Source organism: Geotrypetes seraphini, chromosome 1 (genome assembly GCF_902459505.1).
Source record: "Geotrypetes seraphini chromosome 1, aGeoSer1.1, whole genome shotgun sequence".
NCBI lineage: Eukaryota > Metazoa > Chordata > Amphibia > Gymnophiona > Dermophiidae > Geotrypetes > Geotrypetes seraphini.
Genome location: NC_047084.1, coordinates 526,189,914 through 526,215,224, shown reverse-complemented (window position 1 = coordinate 526,215,224; position 25,311 = coordinate 526,189,914). Strand labels below are relative to the sequence as shown.

The following is a 25,311-nucleotide window of genomic DNA, read 5'->3' as shown; positions in this document are numbered from 1 at the left end:
CTTTTGACAAAGTATTCAAAGGCAAGGAAATAACACACTAAACAAAGATCAGACTTGCCCATGCACTCATTTTCTCAGTGGTCAATTACAGATGCAGAAGCTGGATACTACGGAAACAAAACAGAAAGAAGATTGACACATTTGAGCTTTGGTGCTGGAGAAGGATTTTAGGTGTGCCGTGGACTGTCAGAAGAGCTAACAAATCAATTATGGAAGAGATCAAACCGGCTATGTCACTTGAAGCCCAAATGATGAAGTTGCAACTGTCTTATTTTGGTCACATTATCAGACGAAAAAGATCTTTGGAGAAGGACATTATGTTTGGGAAGATCGAAGGAGAACCAGGCGAAGAGGGCGACCTGCAATCAGATGGCTGAACATGCTGAAAAAAACCATGGGTATGACCCTGGAGGACTAGCACAAAACCGATCTCTTTTTAGATCTGTAATTCATCAAGTCGCTAGGATTCGAGCATGAGTCAATGGCACCTAACTGCTACCATTCTCACTTTATTCTAGTAGAGGGTTTTTGTCCTTTGGGAGGATTAATATTATTTGAAATTTTTACAGATCAGCTTTGTCATTATACTGGCAAATGTAAGTGTGTGCCATACTTTTTTTTTATACTGGTAATGCCACTGGAAAGCTCTACCTCCCATTTAATGGCACTCTGGATTGGTTTTGCAGTAATCAAGAAAAGGAAATTAGCAGATGAGAACAAAATTTACTTGAAGTGCTATATGAGAAATATGGTCCAGTCCCAGCCTCACTGTTAAACTTTTGATTCTTTCCTACTGGGATACTAGCTGGATATCATCTGCATATAGGCAAAATAAAAATGACTTTCTAGCATCTACCCCTCACAAAACAGTCTGAGCACATTACCTTCAGTTGCTATAGCCTACTCAACAGTGTGTCATGGTTAGGGGTTTCTAAAGGCTATTAAAAGATCTAACAAAAATTACCCTGATCTAAGGTACCTCTTAGGTCATCCATTGATGAGGCCAACACTGATTGTGGGCCGTGGCCTCCCAGGAATCTGACTATTGAATATTCAAAGCATTATCGTTGTTCTGGAACCCCTAAACACTTATATTATTTACTCACAAAAGGCAAAGTGATTACTGGTCTGCAACTAGAGAAGTTATTTGATTTCAAAGATTGTTTCTTCAGAAAAGTTTTTCATAATTGTGTTAAGTGCTTCTGGGAAGTATTCTTCAGTGAATGCCTCCATGATTGTAGACTGAGTAGCATGATCTTGTTGACCTTTAGCATCCAAGAAGTGTATGGATTCTTAGACACTAATTGGCCAATGCTCAAAAACTAACGTGTAGGTGCAAATATGAAACAGAAAATCACTCGGACAGTAATTCTAAAGTGCACCTCTTGTAACCCTGTGATTCTACTATTGCTGCCTTATGAGAAGAAAAATGTCCTTTGGGATTATATATTACTTTTTTAGATAATATAAATTCTTAGAAATATAGCAAACAGGTTACAAAAATATACAAATGACTGCAAATAAATATATATGTAGATATATCTGGTAACACTATAAATATTTACAAAATAATACTGCAAAATACAGATTTGTTATACTACAGAAATTTCCTGAGAAGATATCACAAAGCTGCAACTATATTAAGTTAATTACCAAAAGTCCCAGACATAACCAAGCCTTAGCTAAACCCCTGGAACTGTACGAAGTATTACATTCTTACCATTCTTCAGCTGAGCCAGCATCTGATGGTGATGAAACAATTCATTTTCTGACTACAAACTTTCCAGCGAGCCCTGGTTTCGGTATGAGTAAAGTCCAAGTTCTTTGCACTGCTCCTGCAGTTGAATGTTCAGTTTGGTAACAGCCAGCGAATAATAGTCGTATTGCATATAGTCCTTAAACTATTGTTGGGTACTAGGACAACAAAGGGAAGTACAACACGTGGAAGAAGGAAATGGTCACCTCAAGACAAGGCAATTAGGCCCTGATTCTCCAAAGTGCCGTCCCGATTTTAGGCAGCTGTAGGCGTCCTACAGCTGTCTAATCAGCCAATCGGGATGCACGTTTTTTTAAAAAAATGCTCCCCAGGCAGGCCTGAAGGCGCCTCCGGGAGCCTAGGGAGACCCGCAAGATGCCTAAGCTCGTCTAAGGGCCTTAGGCGGGCCTTAGGCTGAACCTAGGCGGCCCTACGCGTCTCCCTAGTAGAGGAGAAGCTTAAAATGTAGGCCAGCAAAATGCTGGTCTACATTGTAAGTAGACGTGGCCGTTATACTTATTGCGGCAAGGGATCTCTCTGCCGCGATAAGTATAGTGGGCCGCGGCCTGTCCGATTGCTGGCAGGAAGGGTGCCCAATCCCTCCTGCCAGAAGACGCACCCTCCTGACACTACCGACCGCCCCCCCCCCCCGACATTACCGATCTCCCCCCCCAACAATATCGATCGCTGGCAGGAGGGTGTCCGAAGACGCACCCCTCCCCGGCGCTAACAACCCCCAAACCTGCACTCCACCAAACCTGTCTTGCACGTCCAGCCGGCAGGCAAGCCTCGTCGAAATGAGGCGGGCCCGGCCCTTCCCGGCCCATCCCGCCGAAGCCTAAGGCCTGATTGGCCCAGGCTCTAGAAGCCTGGACCAATCAGGCCTTAGGCATAGCGGATCCGCCCATCCCCACTAAGTCTACAGCTGCCTAAAATCGGGACGCACTTTTGGAGAATCAGGGCCTAAGTGCTGGCATTAGTATGCTGCCTAATGCCCTAATTATTTCAGCATGGGCACTGAAATCATTAGCACAGACTGCATTTAAATACAGTCCTTTAGTACCCCACATGAATTCTTTTTTATTTTCTTTTTTAATCTTTATTTAGTTTTCAAATCCAACAAAAAGTGCAATACAATATAAATACAAAACACAATAATCAAATAAGCATTTATAATCAATCAGTATCAATACAAAAATAAAACTCCCTCTCCCGTCCAACATTTTCCTTCAGGGAATAATACCAAACAAAAGATATATACCTTCCCCCCCTCCCCACATGAATTGTAAAAAAACCCAAAAAACCCTCTCGGGCATGTTTAGCACTGGAAAATTAATTCAAGTTCTGGGGCAGCGTTAGAAGGGCTTCACCATGCTCCCTCACCCCCCCCCCCCCCCACTGAACATCCATATGAGCCTGATGCATTAATGTAAAAAAAAAAAAAAAAAGGCCCTCGCCCAGCCAAGCATTTCCTTTCCCCAAACATTGGGAATATCCCCTCCCCTGACCTGTGGGGGAATAAAAAGGTCTGGTGGTCTAGTAGAACCCTCCTGGACCCATTACAAAAGGCCCTAGTGGTCCAGTGGAACCCCAACCTACCCCCCCCCCCCCCCAGTCTGTAAACCCAGGAGGAGGAGAAGTTGTAAGTGTTAGGTTTAATTTTCTTGGTTTCCACTAGGTTTACGTACAGGGTCTTGACTTGTGTGTGCCAGGTTGACACGGCTCCTTCGATGGGTTTCAGTTCAGCTCCAGTTGTTTCGGCTGGATGGTAGCTTTTCTAGGTTGACTGAGTTAGGGTTGAGTATCTTCTTGAGTGGGGTAGTGTCCTTGGTCAGGGGTTCTGTAGCTGTGTTCATGAGATGGATCATGATAAGGTAGTGGTCGAACCAGGGTCCTGGTTCAGAGATGTACTGAATGTGAGGGTTGGCAAGTTGGTCTTTTTGTGTGAAGACTAGGTCAAGAATATGGCCCACAATGCGGGTGGTTGAGGTGATGATCAGATAGAAGCCTAGGTCTGATATTGTTATGAAGTCAGCTGGTGCCCCGGTTATGTTGGGGTAGTTCATAAAGTTGAAGTCTCCAAGGATAATAATTCATTGGTGGGAGATAACTAGTTTGCTGATGATCATCTAGGGCAGTGGCTCCCAACCCTGTCCTGGTATTCCAGGTGGGGCCTCACCATGGATCTATACAATGGCATAATGACTTCCGCCTTACGACTGACGAAACCCCTTCGTATGCAGCCCATGATTTGTCTTGCCTTGGACGAAGCCTGCTCCACTTGAATGAAGTCTGCCAATCAAGTGGAGCAGGCTTCGTCCAAGGCAAGACAAATCATGGGCTGCATACGAAGGGGTTTCGTCAGTCGTAAGGCGGAAGTCATTATGCCATTGTATAGATCCATGGTGAGGCCCCACCTGGAATACTGTGTGCAATTCTGGAGGCCGCATTATCACAAGGATGTGCTGAGACTGGAGTCGGTGCAAAGAATGGCCACCCGGATGGTCTCGGGACTCAAGGATCTACCATACGAAAAACGGCTTGACAAATTACAGCTATACTCGCTCGAGGAGCGCAGAGAGAGGGGGGACATGATCGAGACGTTCAAGTATCTTACGGGCTGCATCGAGGCGGAGGAAGATATCTTCTTTTTCAAGGGTCCCACGACAACAAGAGGGCATCTGTTGAAAATCAGGGGCGGGAAACTACAAGGTGACACCAGGAAATTCTTTTTCACTGAAAGAGTGGTTGATCGCTGGAATAGTCTTCCACTACAGGTGATTGAGGCCAGCAGCGTGCCTGATTTTAAGGCCAAATGGGATCGGCACATGGGATCTATTCACAGGGCAAAGGTAGGGGAGGGACATTAAGGTGGGCAGACTAGATGGGCCGTGGGCCCTTATCTGCCGTCTATTTCTATGTTTCTATGTTTCTATGGAGGACCACCATGCCAATCGAGTTTTCAGGCTAGCCCTAATGAATATGCATGAGAGAGATTTTAATATAATGGATGTGTGAGTTATGCAAATCTGCTCCATGCATATTCATTAGGGCTAGCCTGAAAACCCGATTGGCCTGGTGGTCCTCCAGGACAGGGTTGGGAACCACTGATCTAGGGCATTAATGGAAGAGCTTGGGGCTCTGTAGATCAGGGTGAAGGTGAGGCTTATGGTATGACCAGTAAAAAAGGTGAGGCATTCAGTGCCATTTAAGGCTCCTTTTACTAAGGTGCGCTAGCGTTTTTAGCGTGCACTGAAGATTAGCGCATGCAAACCCCGCGCTAAACAAAAAATACTAACACAAGCTCTATGGAGGCGTTAGCATCTAACACGCGCAGCATTGTAGTACGCGCTAAAACTGCTAGCGCACCTTAGGAAAAGGAGTCCTTAGTATGATAGTGTCTGTTAGTCTTGGAATGATGATTGATTTTATAATGGCTGCTACTCCTCCCGTTTTGTTTGTATGAGAGCATATTAAGGCTTGATAGCCTGGGGGGGGGGGCATATCATACCTAGTGTGACTCCATCATTATTTTTCAGCCAGGTTTCAGTAATCAGGAAAATGTCCCAGATTTTTTTTCTGTGAGGAGGTCATTTAGCATGATGTCTTTGTTATTTACTGTCCATATGGATCCCACTCTGCTATGTCATGCAGAATGTTTATTTTGTATGATTCAATTCCCCACCTCCAATTTGATGAGCTCTTTAATTGCGATATAATTTGTATCCAGGTAACACAGTGTCCCATTAATTGTCCTCCTGCTACCAGGTCTCTGAGATGCCTAGTATATCTACCTCTTCATTCACTACTATATACTCTAGCACTCCTTTCTTATTTTTTTTTGGTTTCTAACATTGTACGCATATAATTCAAATTGTATGTTTTTCTTTTATCTATAGGCTGCTGAGAAGATGACTGGTGATAATTTGAGTCCTTTACTCCGCTGCCTTCTTAAACACTCTTGGCTTTCTTTCACCATTATTGAAATCTCTCTTTTAGGCCTTACTAAATATCCTGTTTCAGTATTTTTTCTGTTGAGATAATGTACTAGCATAAAATCGGAGCCTCTCTTCTTATACATTTTCATTAATAAAATATATAGCAAGTTAAATGAGGTTTTCCCCTATTATTGCATATGTCATACTGAATGTTTTCTGACCTTTAAACAACATGTAGTAGTGCATTAGAGTCAGGAACCTGAGTAAACATACAACCCAGTTTTTATATTATTTATTTAAGGAACAAACCTCCCTTCTATGAACACATAGCATGGGTTTTAATGGCAGCAGTGGTGGTAACTGCTCCGACACTCATAGGAATTCTATGAGCGTTGGAGCAGTTACCACCGCTGCCTGCGCTAAAACCCGTGCTATGCGTTTGTAAAAGAAAGTCATCCTACATCCATTTCATCCATGTGAAGAGGTAATTGGCCTTGGATCTTAATAACTGGTTGCATCCAGGTATGTTTTTGGAAACGTAGATAAGAATTGATCGCAGTGGATTCTGCCTTGCTGCTCTCACAAGGATCCCATTTTTGCAGTCTGTCTTATTGCGAACATTGACTTTAACTGAAGTTAAAGAGGTCCGCAATTCTTTAGATGATGATCTGAGAACTTTTATGACTTTCAGATGAGTTGGTTGCTGTGACCTTGGAGTAATTTTGGCAGGCCTGGTCACTCCTGGAAAGATTCACCACTATTCTAAGTCCTCTCCATTTGGAGATAATGGCTCTGCTCTCACTGTGGTTTAATGGAGTGCCAGATCTTTAGAAATAGATTTATAACCCTTTTCAGACTAATAACATTTCAACAACTTTTGTCTCTTCTCTTCTGGAAAGTCCTATGGTTCTGACATAGCATTCTTGTAGAAACTTTGTGTTGACTACTTCACTGTCATGGTACAGTTCAATATATAGTGAGCTTTAGATTCAACAGGGCTGCCTGTAATTAAGACTTGCTGTGTTCAATCAGCTGAATAGGCTCGTAATAATCAAATTTGATTGAATTGATTGAGTAGCTAAGAAGGTGGTTACTTTTTCACATAGGTGATAGGGGTGTTAGATAACTTTGTTCCTTAAATAAATAAAGTAATAATTTAAAAGTTGTGTTATGTCCTTACTCGGGTTCCCTTTGTCTAATGTGTTTTATTTAAAGATCAGAAACGTTTCAGTGTGCACGTATGCAATAATCGGGGAACTCAGGAGAGGGGGGGGAAAACTTTTTCATATCACAGTATGAAATACTGATCCACTTGCAAGTCCCACAGATAATGTAGGCACTATTTGGAAATTTGGAAGGTAATGATGCATAAAATGCCCCTCTATCATCATACTTGAATCTCTGATTTCCGGTAGAACCACTACTAGATTCAATGTATATGAGTGGAGTCAACATAATAAGTATTAAATGCCAATAATAGAACTCATGTTTTTCCTTGATTAGTTTTCTAGAGTTAATAGAGAATAGGAAGAAGAAACAGACAAGGTGATCCAAAACTGAACAGTAATGTAATCTGTGCAAAAGGAAAGAAATGCAGGCAGCAGGGAGAGAAAGATGGGTGAAAGAGATGTCAAATTGCAGAGAGGGATAGGTGAACAATTAGAGACACATACTGTAGAAAGAAAGGTGATTCAGGTATTCAGGCTCCGGGTCAACTGCACTTTCTCTGTTGCGTTTATCTGTTCTTTATGGTCTTTATTTCTGTTTCATAGAGTGATTTTGAAGTGATTTTATCAGTCAGGTCAGAGAAGTGTTTTGGGACATTTCAGGATAAAAGATGCTATATAAAGCTGTGTCGTATGCTATCACCTAATAGTGACAGCTGCTCATTGAACATAAGAATTGGCTCACTTTTGATACCTCGTCCCAGGCAGATTTAGGTTTGAGGGCTCATAGTGAGTAATGAGTAAAGAGGAATAAACACCATATAACCATGAAACATGGTCCCATATGACCTGTGTCTAGAGATAAATGTGAGGTAGTTGTAAGTTTCTGTTTGGAAACTTAACGGGAAAAAAGCAGGAAGGTTTTTTTTTTTTCACAAAAAAACAAAAAAAATTAATTGTAAGGAAAAGATACATGTTCCAACAAAGATACTGACACACTCCAGGTTGCACACCTCCAGAACTTAAATTTAAATTTAAAAAATGTTTGGAATAAATTTCTCAGAATAACAAAAGGAACAGAAGGAAGAATAAGATAGGGAAGTTATCGGTAATTACAAAATATTTTAACTTGGGTATTTTTTTGTTTGTTTCGGGGGAGAGGGGGTTGTAAAGAAAAACTATATAAGGATTTATTTTAAGAATCTATATATTCTGGTACCAAATAATAGTACTTTGAAAAGTGATCATCATATGACAGCTGTAGAACCTGATGAGGTTCAGGAAGGTTGTCAAGCATTCACGTGTCCCATCCTCAGGAATTGATCAATTCCTCTTTGTTTTATTCAATTTTGATGTTGATAGGATAACTCCAGAGGGAAACAGGACATAAGTTAGGCTAGAAAGAATAAGACTGATTTGACAATCAACCCCAGCTTCACATACCCTTTTAGAGAGCATTTTTAAGCTTAAAGTAAAAATAGTGATTTCTGAAAATCTTCTAACCGTTGTTTTTGGTTTGGTTTGCGTTTTAGAGGATCATTTCAATATGAAGTGCCCCCATGAAAAGATAATTTGTTTTAAATACATTAGAGCAGGGGTGTCAAAGTCCCTCTTTGAGGGCCACAATCCAGTCGGGTTTTCAGGATTTCCCCAATGAATATGCATGAGATCTATTAGCATACAATGAAAGCAGTGTATGCAAATAGATCTCATGCATATTCATTGTGGACATCCTGAAAACTCGACTGGATTGCGGTCCTCCAGGAGGGACTTTGACACCCCTGCATTAGAGTAAGAGACCATGTTGCTGTGGCCAGAACATCTATAGACAATAGCTACACTATGCAAGAGCTTTAATTTGGATATCTATTTTCATGCTGTATAAAAGCAGAATTAATGCATCTGGTTACAGCAGCTTAATCTAGTCGCCTTACTTGCTGTCATTCGAAACTCCATGTAGCATTTAGCCAGACACCTTAAACTGCAAGCTGCTTTTCTTCCATATCTGGAAAACACTGAAGTTTTTATTCCTGGGAAGAGCGGCTCTCTAGGATCAAACTGGCAGGAGGCTTCCTGAAGCAAGGCAGTTTTTCAGGAGACCACTTGGCATAATTCTTTCAAAGAACAAAGGAAACGCTTGTGCTACCTTGAAAATGGGAATAAAGCCAAGAGCTGATATACCTGAAAAAGTTGTTATTGTGAGTTTTTGCCTCTGTGGTAAATTAATCTTCATATTCTCTTTCAGCCGTCTTTAGCAATGCTTTGTATCTAACTTGTCCGTGCTTGTGTTGCTTCTTATTTTCTTCATTTAGATCCTTTTTCCATTCTTTGAAGGATGCTCTTTTGTTTCTAATAGCTTCTTTCACTTCCCCTTTTAACCATGCTGGATGTCGTTTGCTTTTTTTCCCACCTTTTGTTAATATGTAGACTACATCTGGCCTAGGCTTTCCAGATAGTATTTTTTTTAATAATGTCCATGCCTGATTTTAAAGTCCTAACCTTTGCAGCTGATTCTTTTAGCCTCGGTTAACAATTGTTTTTTAAACAGTTTTTCCTCATTTTATTCTCAGACCTGTTTGGCATAATTATCAGTCAGTTGGTTTTTCAGAATATGCATGAGAAAGACTTGTTTGTCTGCTTCCTTCATTACGTGCAAGTCTTTCATGCATATTATTGTGGATAGCCTGAAAACTTGACTTGCCGCTAGTTTCCCAAACCACCACTATGATGAAATTTCAGCTGTGCAACTTATTCTCTGCCAGTATCCTTAAACTCATGTGACTCATTGTCTCTCTACTTCTGCAGACAAGTCAAGCTTCTGTTATATACAGTTGCATTCATTCTGCAGCTCCTCATTAAGGGCTGACTCAAAGGGTTGTGCCACCCTAAGCCAACCTTTGCTTTGGCATCCCCATTTCGTAGCAAATCTTACAATATTAAACACACAGATGGTGTGAAATCTCATGGTGTAGCTTAAATTTAATTTGCATTATTGTTTTGTTTTTTTGTAAAAATTTTATTATTTTATAACCTGCAGCAGTGTATTACATTTGTTATAGAACAATTATTACAGAACTATTTTCATAGAATACACCAATTCTTACAGTTAATAATTAAAAATATTGTTTTACCCACCCACCCTTCTTATCAAATAATAATAATATAAAATAGTCAAATAATAATAATATAAAATATATAAACTATAGTAGTGAGTTATTGTTTATTCAAAGCTTCTATACTGCTACTAATGACTTGAGGAGTCAATTCAGAGTGGTTTACATGAGCTTCTGTAATGATGTTACAATACAGAGTTATGGTGTTTCTGTGATGGCTTTCCATACATGAGCTTCTGTAATGGTGTCACAATAAAGGGTTAGATTATTTATGTGGTGTTTTTGGAGATTCTTTTTGGTCCAGTTTTTGGATGGTATCTTCCCCTATACAGTAAATACAAATTATATATACTTTCTTCCCCTATATATTCTTCCCCTATATACACTTTCTTCCCCTATATATATATACTTTCTTCCCCTATATAAGTTAGATGCCATCAACTTGTGTTCAAGTTCTAGCGACTTGATGAATTGCAGATCTAAAAAGAAATTGGTTTTGTGCTAGTCCGGAAAGGTCTTCCAGCTTCATCCCCATAGTTGTTTTCAATGTGTCCAGCCATCTGATTGCAGGTCACCCTCTTCGCCTAGTTCCTTCGACCTTCCCAAACATGATGTCCTTCTCCAGTGATCTCTCTCTCTCTCTTCCAATGGTGTGACCAAAATAAGATAGTCGTAACTTCACTAGGGAATACTATATTCATCCTATATATTCATTTATCTTGCATATTTATATCATATTACACTCAGTCTCTGTTTAAACACACATTATACTAGTATTGTGTACTATATTCATTCAAAATTCACACATATTCTGATAATTCTTGTTATCTGTACTTCATTTATTTATCATATCCTCAGCATTCTGGGTATATCCACTGTGATTCACCCTATTGTGTTCCCTGTTTGTTGCATTATTAGTTAAAGTGTGTATGTCTAGTAGCGCTATAAAATTATTAGTAGTAGTCTGTGAAAAGGATGGTCTTTATCATTTTCTTGAATTTTCCAGTGTTCTTTTCTAGTTTTAATTCCTTCGGAAGGGAATTCCACCATGTTGGAGCCATTACTGAGAACATTCTTGTCCTAATGCTTTTGTATTTAATGTCTCTGAAGGAGGGTATTTCCAGCGGGTATTCTTCGCTTGAGCGCAGTGCACAGGCTGGCATATGGTTATGTAGTTTGGTTGCTAGAAATTGCGGTTCTAAGAGATGAATGATTTTCTGTGTTAGTAACAGATCTTAAATTTCACCCTGCTTTCAATCGGGAGCCAGTGTAACTCTTTCAGTAGCGGGGTGGCGTTTGTCTGCCTCGATTTTCCCAGCAGTACTATTTGGATCTGCCTGATCATGTAGTTCAGAACGCCCAGTAGGATTGCATTGCAGTAGTCAAAGATTGAGTGTACTAGGGATATTATTACATTGGACAATGCTTGATGGGCGAGGTAGGGTTTTAGTTCTCTAACCCAGTAGAGTTTGCCATAAATGTTTTTCACGATGCGCTGGATCTGTATTGCTATGTTTAGGTCCATGGTCTAGCATCGCCAATCCTTCCTTTCCCTCCCTCCCTCTCTTATGGCATCTCTCTGCTCCTTTCCCTTCCTCCCACATTTCTCTCTGTCACAACCCTCCCCCACTGCCGGAAACTTGCCTTCTATCATTGTCAGCCTTTTCAAATCGCTTCTCTGGCTAGGACCCCGCAGAGAGGAAGGCTGGGGCAGGGACTGCCAGAAGGGGAAGATTCTGGCTTTGGGTACAACCCCCTTATGGGCTGCACTTAGGGCGGATCCCTTCCCCCCCCTTTGTAATGCCACTGCCCAGTATGGCAATTCTTATTTGCTAATTATGTCTGGCATTTTATCACTTTCTTCTACTGAACTTTATAAAATTTCCAGCAGCAACAGCAGCAAGCGGGTTAATTTAGGTGCAGAGATTTAAATTAGTATGTATATTCGGCAGTTATCTGTCTATCATGACCATAACTGCTGATACCTGTTTAAGCTATTCAGTGGGCCTAAATTACACACACAGCTTATCTAGACAGTGACCAAAAGTCGAAGCTAATCAGATAATCTCACTGTTCCCATCAAATGTTTAGAAAGATTTTCAGCTGAAAATATCCCAAAGAAACAAGCTGTGAGAAATGTTCTCCATTTTTCATGTGAAATAGGCGTTATTTTTGAATCTTTGATGCCCTCCGCATGAGTGTTTTCTACATACTATCGTTGGTTCCCTGAGGCAGGAACGAAACGTGCACGTCGCAACCTGCAAGCTAAAAGATAAGTTTGCTGAGTTCTTTCAAATAACCAGACGTACACTTTTGTAATTTTTTTACCCCTTATGGGCTCTTTACAGTTTACATCTTAAAAAGACATGATATAACCTGCTGTCTACCTTTTCACATGCGATGATTGGGCGGTGAGGTGGTTCTTTCTGGGGTTCTCCCCAGTTACCCCTCCATGATTCTGAGCATAAAAATTTTTGTGGACCTAATTATATCATCTCCATTACATAATTTATAAGCATTATCTAGAGTGGTTTTTTTTGTGTTGCAATACTTTTCTTTATCACTCTTTTTGCTGAATTGTTTTACATTTGCCTTATATTTGACTAAAAATACACATGTAGCAGTATTACGGTACATTCCATGGGTGAATGTACAACGCTGTTTAAATATCGGCTCATAAGTATCTCCTACCCTCATTCCCCATAGGCAAAAAAAAAAAGTTTGAATTGATTACTTCACAGAAATATTAGTAAAGGAAACGAGTGGATAAAATCAAGCAAATACCTCTGCAAGCACATTGGTACTCTTTAGGCCTTAAAATGGATTGAGGGTCATGCGTGCTTTTTATTTCTCAGTGCAAGTTTTACAAGAGGAAAATATAGGTCTATTCTTTAACTTGCTGTTGCTTTGTAGGCTAAAGTCAAGGTTTTTTTTTTCCCTTTCTCCCCCCACTAAAGTGCAGTGTGATACTTCAGCTAGATGTTTGATGCATGGGGTTCTTAGAGTCAGAGTACCCCTGCTGCGTGCCTTACTGAACAGAGACCTGTTATTGATTAGCTATCACACTGCGATCAGAACTACTCTTAGGATTCAATTTTTTTGTTGTTTTGCATATTTTATTGATCAGAAGTGGTAAATGAGCATCAAGCGTGCAAGCAGACGATGAATTGTTTACTTGCATAAAAATAACCTTTCAATAAGGGGAAGATGCATGGCTTACACTTTTGGTGCCATTCTGCTGCCCGAAGCAGATGGCATTCAGCTGCTATTGATCTGCTCCACCTCAACCCCCAGTTGCAGAGCTGCATGCAACCAGGCATGCTCATTTTAGTTCAACAGGATAATTATTTTTTTGGTTTTTTAAGGGATAGGATTGGAGATGGGAAGAGTGAAAGCGATTAGCATCCCTTCTGTTACCCAAGCAGAAAAGAATAGATGAAAACGTCTCATTTCCATGGTCAATGGAAAAGGAAACAAGTTTGTTACACTAGAAGTATGTGCTCTCTTCCATTTTTAAAGCCTTTAACATTAGCAATTGTCACTGCTCTTGAGAAAGTTCACTAGATTCGGTCACACCATAGGAAATAATCATAGTTTAAAAAACGCTTTTCTGTCTAGATTTGGGGCATACAGTTTCCTATGTTCTGTTCACCTGTGAGTAACATTTGTTGAACTAATTCTAAATACACTAGATAAAATATTAGTATGTATAAGTTGTGATATCTTAAAAAAATAAAAAAAAGCTGAGAGGGGCCACATAAGACCCTTTTTCAGCTGCTCTTGCTGCAGCATTCTTTTTAGAGGGGCATGAAAAATGTATTATAACCTACATTGACTTCAGCTTTCCTTCAGACCATTACAGATACACTAGAGCAGAGGTAGGGAACTCCGGTCCTCAAGAGCCGTATTCCAGTCGGGTTTTCAGGATTTCCCCAATGAATATGCATTGAAAGCAGTGCATGCGAATAGATCTCATGCATATTCATTGGGGAAATCCTGAAAACCCGACTGGAATACGGCTCTTGAGGACCGGAGTTCCCTACCTCTGCACTAGAGCATGTCACAGCAGAGTGAAATGTGTTAACTATTTTTAACAAGGTCTACTGTGGGCTCTTTTAACTAAGATGCGCACGCAGGAAATTACCACGCACTACACCAGGGGTGTCAAAGTCCCTCCTCGAGGGCCGGAATCCAGTCGGGTTTTCTGGATTTCCCCAATGAATATGCATTGAAAGCAGTGCATGCAAATAGATCTCATGCAGATTCATTGGGGAAATCCTGAAAACCCGACTGGATTCCGGCCCTCGAGGACCGACTTTGACACCTGTGCACTATACCATGCGCTACGCTTCTAGAACCAACGCCAGCTCAATGCTGGCGTTAAGGTCTAGGGCGCGGGGCAATGTAGCGCGCGCGCTAAAGCCCTAGCGCACCTTAGTAAAAGGAGCCCTGTGTGTTATTTGTATGTGGGTCTTCTCTGATTTTGTCTCTGGATCCTTGGAGGAGAGTGTGGTGCAGTGATTAGAGCGACATCTTCGGCACCCTGAGATTGTGGGCTCAAGCCCTGCTCTGCTCCCTCTGACTCTAGGCAAGTCACTTAATCCTCCACTGTCCCTGTTGCATTAGATCAGGGGTCTCAAAGTCCCTCCTTGAGGGCCGCAATCCACTCGGGTTTTTAGGATTTCCCCAATGAATATGCATGCACTGCTTTCAATGCATATTCATTGGGGAAATCCTGAAAACCTGACTGGATTGCGACCCTCAAGGAGGGACTTTGAGATCCCTGCATTAGATAGACTGTGAGCCCACCAGGACAGATAGGGAAAAGGCAATATATAAGTCCCAATCCCTTTTCCTTTTACATGATGTAGCCAGCTTGTTTATTTCAATGTTCTATCTTCAAAAGAAAATACGTTTTTATGACTTATTTTATTTGTCCTCGATTGAAAGTGTCAACTGGCTGCTGCTTTTAAGGTATGAGTTTAAAAATGCAGAAGAATGTACAGGGTGTGGTGTACGGCTCTGTTTGGGAATCACTGAACCATTGTCGACGCACCAGAATCATTACACTTTGTTCTGTGACACGCCAAATTGTAGCTATTGCTGTTTTGTCTTCTGATTTCCATGCATTTGTGTAAGAGGATACGCTCCCCATGGCTGCAAGTTTTCAGGTCAGATTGTCAACAGTATAAAAGCTTGGTTTTGCTTAAAGCTCTTGTACAAGATGAAAAAGCAAACCATGACATTTATGCCTTTTGAGAAGGTTGTTTGCCTTTTTAGCATGCCATAGAAAACTGAATCTTCCTTTTGAAACCAATCAACCACTTCTGAAGCAATTATGTATATTTCTGGACACTTAGTAAGCAATGACAGATAAATGTTTGATTCAGTCTGCCTAGCTTAAATTTCTCTATGTTGGCTAGATGTGCCTGCCCATCATCTTCTCTTTCACTAAACCTTTTATCTGACCTATTAACCTCCATCCTACCACCACCCTTCATATCTGTTCCCAAGCATAGGATAAACTTTGCTGAGTCAGACCTAGGTCCAAAAAGCCCAGCATTTTGCCGGGTTCAATTTACAAATACCCAACAGATTCCAAAAAGTAGATTAATTTTTCCTAGCTCATTTTGATTTGATTTGATTTGATTTGATTTCTTATATACCGCTATCTCAGGAATAAGTGATGGCTTTACTTCCAAGAATTGTCCAAACATCTTTTGAATCTTGCTATGTTAGTTGCCTTCATCAAGGGTTTCAGGAAAAAAAAAAAATTCCACGGTTGCTTATGCGCTGCATGACAAAATACTTGAAGATTTGTTTTCTGTCTGCTGATCATTAGTTTCATGCAGTGTCCCCTTGTTTTAGTTTTTCCGTATGTAACCATTCCATTTCAGTCATGATTTTAAAGAACTTTTATCCTGCCCCTTTCATGCCAAATGCCCAGCCCCCAACCCCATCTCTAGGACCAAAAAAGTTAGGCTGCTTTAAAAATTTTAAAAAAACCCTGGCCTCTCCATGCTCATTAGAGGTTGGTTTTCAACCAAGGTCCCTCAGGCAGAGCTGAAAATGGTCAACGGGTCATGGGTCAACAATATTGAATGGGTCACGGGTCAGTGTCTGTGACCCACTGATCCACAATAAAATTATATTTATTTATCTGCTTCCTTGAGCTTGCCTTGCTGTCTGGAGGTTAGTGGCCCTGATGATCGCTGTAGTGTGTGCTTATGGCTTGGCCCTTCTACAAAACCCATTGGGCCATGGCAGGGGAGTGGAGTGCTGCTGCTGCTGGAGGACTGAACTCTGCTGCCTGTGACTACAGGGAGATAGTTTACCACGATCTGCGAAGCTGCTGTGGGAAATGCCAGCACAACTTAGTCGCACCCGCAGGGAGAATGAAAACCATGATTTAATTCCAGCGTCTTCGGCTGAATGTGAGAGAGAGCATTTTTCCTTGTCTGTTCCAGCAGGCTCACAGTCTTATCTAATGCTGTTTATTTGTCTTAAATTTATGTATGTAATATTATGTAAACCGTCTAGGTTTAGACGGTATAGAAATTTTAAAAATAAAATAAATAAATGCACCTGGGGCAATGGAGGGGATTAAGTGACTTGACCAGGATCAGCGTGGATTTGAACCTACAATCTCAGAGTGCTGAGGCTGTAGCTTTAACCACTGCGCCACACTTTCACCCTCATGCTAATACTTTTAAAATGAATAGGCAGAAATATTTTTTCATTCAACAAATAGTTAAGCTTTGTAATTTGTTACCAGATGATGTGATAACAGCAGTTAGCATTGCTGGGTTTAAAAAAGTTTTGAACAATTTCCTGGAGGAAAAGTATATAGTCTGCTATTGAGGTAGCAATAGAATGGAACCTTGCTATTTGGGATTCTGCATTGTACTTGTGACCTATAAACTGGGCTGGATGGATCATCGGTCTGACCCAGTATGGCTATTCTTATGTCATCAAAAGTCTGCATAAAACTTATTTAGCATTTTGGTGGCTACCTGCTTGATCCAATGTATTTATTATCACAAGTCAGATTTTTGTTTGAAGCTAAGTATCTTTCTGCTATCTTTTATTTTGCTCTGGTCTTCCTACCCCAAACCACTCTGTAAGTTGACACCCCTCCCTCCCATGATAAACTGTAGTAGATATTGATTCTACATTATATTTTCACAGCCCAGATAGGACAGAATATCAGAAATTCACAAGAATTTCTAATGCAGCCCATTCCTTTGTGCTCACTTAAGTATGGCTGTGCACTCATCGGGAGATTCTCAATGAACATGCAGCTTTTTCTTTCCTATAGATGAAAGCTGCTCCTCGACCAACATTCAGGAACAGATATGTTTTTAGGTGTCTTCTGAATTCCCCATAAGTATTAGCAAGCTTAAGATGTGCCATGGAGAAGGATGCCTTGCCGGGAAGGATGGGGAAATGACAATCTCTTCCCAAGCAGGCAAGGAACTTATTAAAGCCCTCATTTCTACGCTTTTCAATGGCACGATTATGCATTTTTCCCCCTTATATCGCTTCAAATTGAATACTGTGTGCAGTTCTGGTCGCCGTATCTCAAAAAAGATATAATGGAATTAGAAAAGGTATAGCGAAGGGCGACAAAAATGATAAAACGTTTTTGATGACTTCCCCCTGAGAAGAGGCTAAAGCGACTAGGGCTCTTTAGCTTGGAGAAGAGACGGCTTGCAGGTGATATGATAGAGGTCTATAAAATACCAAGTGGCGTGGAAAGGGTAGATATGAATCGCTTGTTCACTCTTTCCAAAAATACTAGGACTAAGGGGACATGTGATGAAGCTACTAAGCAGTAGATTTAAAACAAACCTGAGAAAATATTTCTTCACACAATGTGTAATTAAACTCTGGAATTCGTTGCTGGAGAATGTGGTGAAATCATAGCTTAGCAGGGCTTAAAAAAGGTTTGGCTAATTTCCTAAAAGAGAAGTCCATAGGCCATTATTGAGATGGCTTGGGGAAATCCACTGCTAATTCCTAGGATAAGCAGCATAAAATCTGTTTTACTACTTGGGAATCTAGCTAGGTACATAGGGTCCTGGGTTTCCAACAGTGGCCAACCTAGGTCCCAAGTCTGTCCCAGTATGGCAGTTCTTATGACTTACCTGTACAAGTAGTTCAATCCTGGCAAAGTAGGTTACCTATGCTTCAGGTTGCTTCTGCCTTAGGGGTAGTGATGGAGTCCTCTCCTCTCTTATTTGGACTGTGCACTTCTCTATGTCAGCCTTTAGTTTCCCTCTCAGGGGGTGGTGGGTTTCTGTCTTCAGGTTATGCTGAACCTGGATGCCAGCTGACTCAGTGGCATCCTCTGAGTCTTTGGTTTCTCTGCCTTGCATTTGTTGCGTTCCTTCTGACCTTTACTACATCCCATGCATAACTGGATTCATCTGCTGCTGATGACAAGGAAGGAAAAATTAAGTCTTACCTGATAATTTTCTTTTCTTTAGTCACAGCAGATGAATCCAGAGTTCCACCCTTTCTGAGTTGTTTCATTTCTCCTTTCTTCTGTAGATATTGCACCTTCTAGTGGTTTTGCGTTGGACTTGTTGTCAGCTTCATGTATCTCAGAGCTGTGAGGAGGGAGTTCTGGACCTATGAGTTTTTGAACATTGTCCTTCTGCTTTGTTATGAAAACTACTGGCTTACCATCTTATATGACGGAGCTCAGTTTAATACTCTTTATCTCCACCTGCTGATAGATGGTCATATATCTGGATTCATATATATCTGGATTCACATATATCTGGATTCATCTGCTGTGACTAAAGGAAAGAAAATTATCAGGTAAGACATAATTTTTCCATCTAGATTTTGCTTGTAAGAAGTGGGTTATAAATTTTGTAAATGAAATTATCAAGTAATTACAGTATATCTTGAGAAAGAACTACACAAATCAGTTAATGAGCTCACTTAACCTCTTTCAGGTTCTCAAACTATTTTACTGATATGTCTGCCTGGCATTCGGAACAGCAACCCCTGGTCTTTGTACTTGTAATGCTCACTCTGCTATGGAAGTAGTGATGCAGACAGATACTCCGAGGCACCACATAAGTGTGGAATTAAGATTGGAATTAAAAAAAAACAAAAAAAACAGATCTTGTTTTCTTTCACTTGCCAACTGAATGGGGGAAGGAGGGATCAAGCAGGTGCTCCTGCTGTGCCAGGGCCCTCATGGTCTTCAGTTACTGCTAACTCTTAGAAGGTTAACTCTATTGTCTCTTCATGCTGTTCTTTTACTAACCTCAGATATATTTTTTTATCACATTGTGAAGTAGAAGAGCAGATAATGAGGTGCGCACAGACTCGCCCAGTGCTCTGAGAACTGAAGGACTTCAGTCTCGCTGGAGACTTGACACTCCAAGCTCCTTAGCTAGGAGATAATTGATTTTTCTTCTCTCCCTTATTTTTTTTTGTCGCAAGCCTCCACCTATGCAAGGAAGGGGAAAAACTGTCATGAAATTTTTCACCCTAATTCTAAGACCATTTTTAAACAAAAGCAGGCTGAACTGAAAATGTTATTGAGGGGGTAGAATTTAGATCACCCAACACACATGTAATATTTTTAGTTCAAACCCGCTTTACCCTAGGGGGTCCCATGAAGCCATGATAGTATATTGAAAATAAATGTTTAATATAAACCTTTTTACTTCTGTGAAAACTATCCAGTTCTGTCTACTAATCTCAAAAGGGTAGGAAAGTGATCTTGTCCAAGTTTTCAGCAAGATGTTCAGTTGCCATCATAATTGGCTGATGAGTAGATTTTGGACCTAACTAGAATGCCAGTGTTCGATTTTTCCCAGTGTCCTCTGTGAAGATATGTCACCATTTATGCTGGCTTCAGTGACAATTTTCTGCAAAGGAAGCTCGAGGGAAATCATTATGCTGTTTATTCGGCTCCCCCGTCGCACAGCATTATCCTGTGATATTTTAACACTGTTTTCTACCGCATGATGGCATCTAGCTGAGGTTAAGGCAGAACAAGTCCCTTTGTAAATTTGTGACTGTATTTTAGTCAGTGAAGGAGAAAAAAAAAACCAAACCTGACAATTAAGTATTTGGTATGTCACTTCATTCATGTACATGCACAACTAATCAATGGCGTTCAAAGGTGACATGGTTTTGTGAAGCTGATAAAGAGAAAAGTAAGGTTTCCAGTGATTTGTGGTCCATGATAATGATTGCACCCATTCAATGTAAACAACATTTCAAAATGCTAACATGTCTGAGTGTTTCTTAGCCCCTCTGTCCCATTTAAGTGCTTTTTGTAAAATTAGGGTTACTATATGGTTCGAGAAAAAGGAGGACAGATTGAGACATCTAGATTTTGCTTCCACTGAAAGCAGTGCAGGTAAAACCTGGATGTCTGAATCCATCCATCCTAGGAATAGGCGGATGAGAGATTTTTTTTTTTTTTTTAATAAATAAATCTTGCATTTAGTTTGCACTCATGCAGGTATTATTATCAATTCAGAAAGATTTTGAAGTCTTTTGTGTTCCAAAATGATTTGGCTGTGACTTAAGACATGAAGCTTGAGTGGGGTTCTCTTCTGTTTATTGTCGTTCCCAGACAGCTTAGGGCTCCTTTTACTAAGATGTTCCAAAGAGTGGGAGAAAGAATTGGCACACTTAAGCTGGGATCCAGAAAATATGTGGGTGCCGGTCGATAGTCACTAGTAACTTCCATGAAAACATTTTACAAAACAAGCATCTATTTATAGCAACAATTGTTTGGTTTAATTCATACACTTTGAATTTGGACACTATTATATACACATTTGGTGTTATGTGCAATGTTTAAAATGTTTGAGATACTATATAGAGCAGTGGTTCCCAACCCTGTCCTGGAGGACCACCAGCCAATCAGGTTTTTGGGATAGCCCTAATGAATATGCATGAGAGAGATTTGCATATAATGGAGGTGACAGGCATGCAAATCTGCCCCATGATCACATGGACCTAATGATTAAAAAATGTTTCTCGGCCCTTTGGAAACTTTGTACTATTAAAAAATATTTTAACGTCTTTAAAGGCTATTGGTACAGTCTTCTTTCCTGTCTACCCTGGACTATTGTAATATTATCTACCTGGGGTTACACAAAAAAATCTCTAATAAACTGAGACTAATACAAAATACAGCAGTTTGTTTGATTTTTGGGCTAAAAAAATATGATCATATTAGCCTGTATTATCAACAACTTCACTGGCTGCCGTTTGAGGCAAGAGCACTGTTTGTTTAAATTTGGTTGTATTTGCTTTAAAGCAACATTTGGTTTGGTTCCAGCTTTTCTTTCCTCTCATTTTGAATTATATAAGTCTAATAAGAACACTCGAAAAACTTATTGGTTCGCATTTCCGACACCAAAAGCTTGTTGTTGCAAGAGATTTTTAGAAAAAACATTTGCTTTTCAGGCAGGAAAAATGAATACCTGGTTGAGTACTCTGATGCCTCAAGCTCAGTCCTCTTATTCTTTTAGAAAGTTGCTGAAAACTTATTTGTAACCTCCTAACCATTGTTGAAAATTTAACTGTTTGTAACCTGATTGCCATTGCTGTATTCTATGATATGCATGTTCGCTGACTGTACAGTTCTCTTGATGTGAACTGCCTAGAAATGGTGTGGCGGTATACAAGAATAAAATTGTTATTATTATTACATCATTAGAAATTGTGATACCTTGGGCTGGATTTCCAGTGAGGCCAGCCAGCAGATAAAATTAAGTACTGTCTCTTATTTATATACCGCCTATCGATGGAGGTTGTCTAAGCGTGTTACATTCAAGTACTCAAGCATTTTTCCTTATCTTAACTTTCCCCCTTATATTCCGTGGCCCTGTCCATTTAACTAAACCGTGGTAGAGCATCTTACCGCGGGCCGGAGAAGTAAATGCTCTGACACTCATTCAATTCCTGTGAGCGTTGGAGCATTTACCTCGCTGGCCCATGGTGAGAAGCTCTACCATGGTTTAGTAAAAGCCAGTGTTTATGCCTAAGTGCTGGGTTCTAACTTTCATGTGCGTTAAACACAGAATAACTGGATTTCATGGCTCTGCTTAATAATTTTGGGTCGGCCCTTGCCATGCTGTCAGTCCCTTCTTTTCAGATATGCTTAACCTTTATGTGTGTAGCAACTCGTACACACAAAAGTTATGTATAAGGGTTTACATTTTGAGAAACATGCCACTTATGCAGTCAACACAACTGCTTTCTATGTAAACATCCCTGAATATTGGTCCCTTTGTTTCTGTGGGAAAGATGAGGGTTGATTACTTAATCGATTTAATTTACAGTGTAGAGAAACCAAAGCACAAACTACCAATTGAAACCCTATTTGGTACTTGTATGCAGATGAAATGTGTCAGACAAATAGGGCTCCTTTTACGAAGCCGCGGTAGCAGCTTTAACACACGCGACTTTTAATCACGCACTAACCCCTGCACTAGCCAAAAAAACTACCGCCTGCTCAAGAGGAGGCGGAAGTGGCTAGCGCGTCCGGCGGTTTAGCGTGCGTTAAACCACTACTGCGGCTTCGTAAAAGGAGCCCATAGTCTTTCTCATTAGCATATGGACATATGTATTAAAATACTGATTTATCATAAAGATATTTTCTACATATGATTTTTAATTAATGATAATAAAAAGATGAGTCAATTAATCAACCAAACAGACTCATCCAAAAAGAAGCTTAAACATGGAAGAATATCTAAACTTAAAAGTACGATCTAAGATCTACTTTAAACTTGTCAAGTCCTCAAAATAAAAGTCCTTTTTAATGCCTTGTACTATCATTGGGGTCCTTTTACTAAGGCGCAGTAACTGATTTAGCACGGCTTAGTAAAAGGACCCCATTATTTTTTAATGGTGCAAAAGACTTAGGGCTCCTTTTACTAAGCTGCGCTAGCAGCACGTGCTGAATTGCCGCATGTGCTAGGTGTTAACGCTAGCATTGAGCTGGCATTAGGTGCGTAGTTTTTGGTGTGTAGCGCGGGCGCTAAAAATGCTAGCGCACTTAGTAAAAGGAGCCCCTTAATTTGTTCTAGAGATGTTCATAACTATCTAAATACTGTATCTAAATATTTTTATGTAAATCAATTTTTTATTCATGAAAAGGACATAACAATAAATAACAAATGACAACAAAACAGAAGTAAGGAACAATATCCAGAAACAATGAAAACCTGCATCACCAAACATTTCAATGACTCTCTTTTTTTTGTTTTCTCCCCCAAATAATGTAAACCAAGAACAACATCACAGCCTCTTAGTATCCCTCTGCTGTCAACCTAGCAAACAACTGCAGCCAACAAACCCTTCCCCCACCCCCACCCATCCAGCCACCCATTACCCAACTCTAAAATAAGGAAAAAGAAAGAAGAGAGAAGAAAAGGAAAAAAAAGAGAGAAGAAGGGGGAAGCCACCAGACAGTTCGAGAACCACTCCCAACCTGCCAAGGAGAGGAAACCCATCAAAGGAGAGAGGGAGTTAAAACTTTAAAGTATTAAGGATCAAACTACAGGCCTGGTGAGAAAGAATTTATATAAGGTCCCCAAATTTGAAGGAAAAACTTGGATTGACTAAAGGAACCACGCACTCAACCCTTCTCTGAGATCAGGGCATGCAAGCGATTACGCCACACCCAATAGGATGGCGAGTTGGCTGAAGTCTATTCCCCAAAATAATCTTTTTGGCCAAGAGACCAGCTTTACGAACCAACAACTGCCCTGAAGTAACTGACAAATGGAAAGCCTCGAATCTGTCCAAAAGGAAACTGACAGGGGAGACAGGTATCAAACACCCCAGTAGATATTCCAAATAGTGGATCACCCGCCTCCAAAAAACCTTCACCACCAGACAACTCCAAAAAGCTTGAAAAAAAGTTTTAGAATCCAGATTGCATTTTTCACATTGGGGAGACACTGCCAATCCTTTCCTAAATAATTGAACATGTGTAAAGTAAGCCCTGGAAATAACCTGAAACTGACATTCCCGCAATTCAGCCAAACCCAAAAGGATCAGAATACGGCAGATATAGCTACCAATATCCAAATCTTTAGTGCAGAGGTCCAACTCGGGTGCCCAAGTCACACATAAAAACTCCCAAGATCTAGCAGGACTAAGCTGATGGAGAGCTTTATGCAGTAATGATATTGTAAGGCCCTTATCCAGAAACGGGGCAAAAAATCCCCGACACTTACCACTAAAACCACATTGAAGACCTACCACCTCCAAAGAACGGATATAATGCTGTAACTGCAAATAAGCAAAGTGAATGATGGGAAAAACCCCTCCCTTTGCTGAAACTCCCACCAGGGAACCAAAGAACCATCCGGCCAAAGCACATGCTCCAATAAAGTTACACCAGCCAGTCTCCAACGCTGTAAGGAGGAACTATCCCTTCCCAGAGCAAACTTAAGATTTCTGCGGATCAACAGTTGATCTGAATTCTCAGGCTGCCCACCGAGCAGAAGAACTAAAGTCTTCCAAGCATCCCGAAGGGAACCCAAGAGAAAACTGAAGCGTAATGGGAGTGGAAGCACTGCCCACGGAACAAGAAGTAAAGAAGATAAATGTCAAGAATGATAAAAGGCTAATTCATAATCAAAACACTAATAAACCACCTGCTTCAAAATCCAATCGCCCAGATAGTGAAAAAGACAAGCGTAATTATATTTCTGCATATTGGGGACTCCCATTCTTCCTTGGGCCCAGGACCCCACCAAAGTACGCAAATCCACTCTCGGTTCCAGCCTCCCCCCCCCAAAAAAAAAAAAAATGAAGACAATAATTTCTACAGGGCGCACTGCATATAAATATATTTTTTTAAACAAGTTTTGCAAAGGCAGATTGAATGAAATACTGACTTTCAAGCAAGCAGCACAGAGATTCCATTTGCTGCTTTGGTCATACCTTTTTTTTTTAAGAATAGTTGTTTTCTTGATGTGGGCTGTGATATCCTATCTTGTGGTTAGTGACCAACATAAGGCATTTGGTTTATCTGTGAAACCTAGTTAGGAGTTTTTAATGTGGTTAGTTTGTCATCTCTGTGCTCCCAGCCTTGGGTGTAATTAGACAGTTGAGTTGAGTTACATTTTTGTATTCTGATTGCAGACTGTCGTTATAGAAAATGAAGAACTCCCCAAAATATTTCTTGATTTCCTTAATGTGCGACATTGGCCATCACTACCAAAAGCAGAAAGTTATGGGTAAGTATGTTTGATGGGTGGTAGTTACCAAAGAAACCTACAATGAAATATTTATTACAGTAGATTCCAAATGTATATCTTTAATGTAAAAGTTTT

At 40.4% G+C, this 25,311-nt stretch overlaps 1 protein-coding gene across 1 annotated transcript in view; it reads left to right on the top strand.

Annotated features, from left to right (window-relative positions):
- SNX24 (sorting nexin 24) overlaps positions 1-25,311 on the top strand; it is a 221,486-nt gene that overhangs the window by 157,055 nt on the left and 39,120 nt on the right. The window contains exon 4 of the mRNA XM_033929009.1: positions 25,121-25,215. Within this exon, the coding sequence (XP_033784900.1) occupies positions 25,121-25,215 (95 nt within the window). The remainder of the gene's footprint in view (positions 1-25,120; positions 25,216-25,311) is intronic.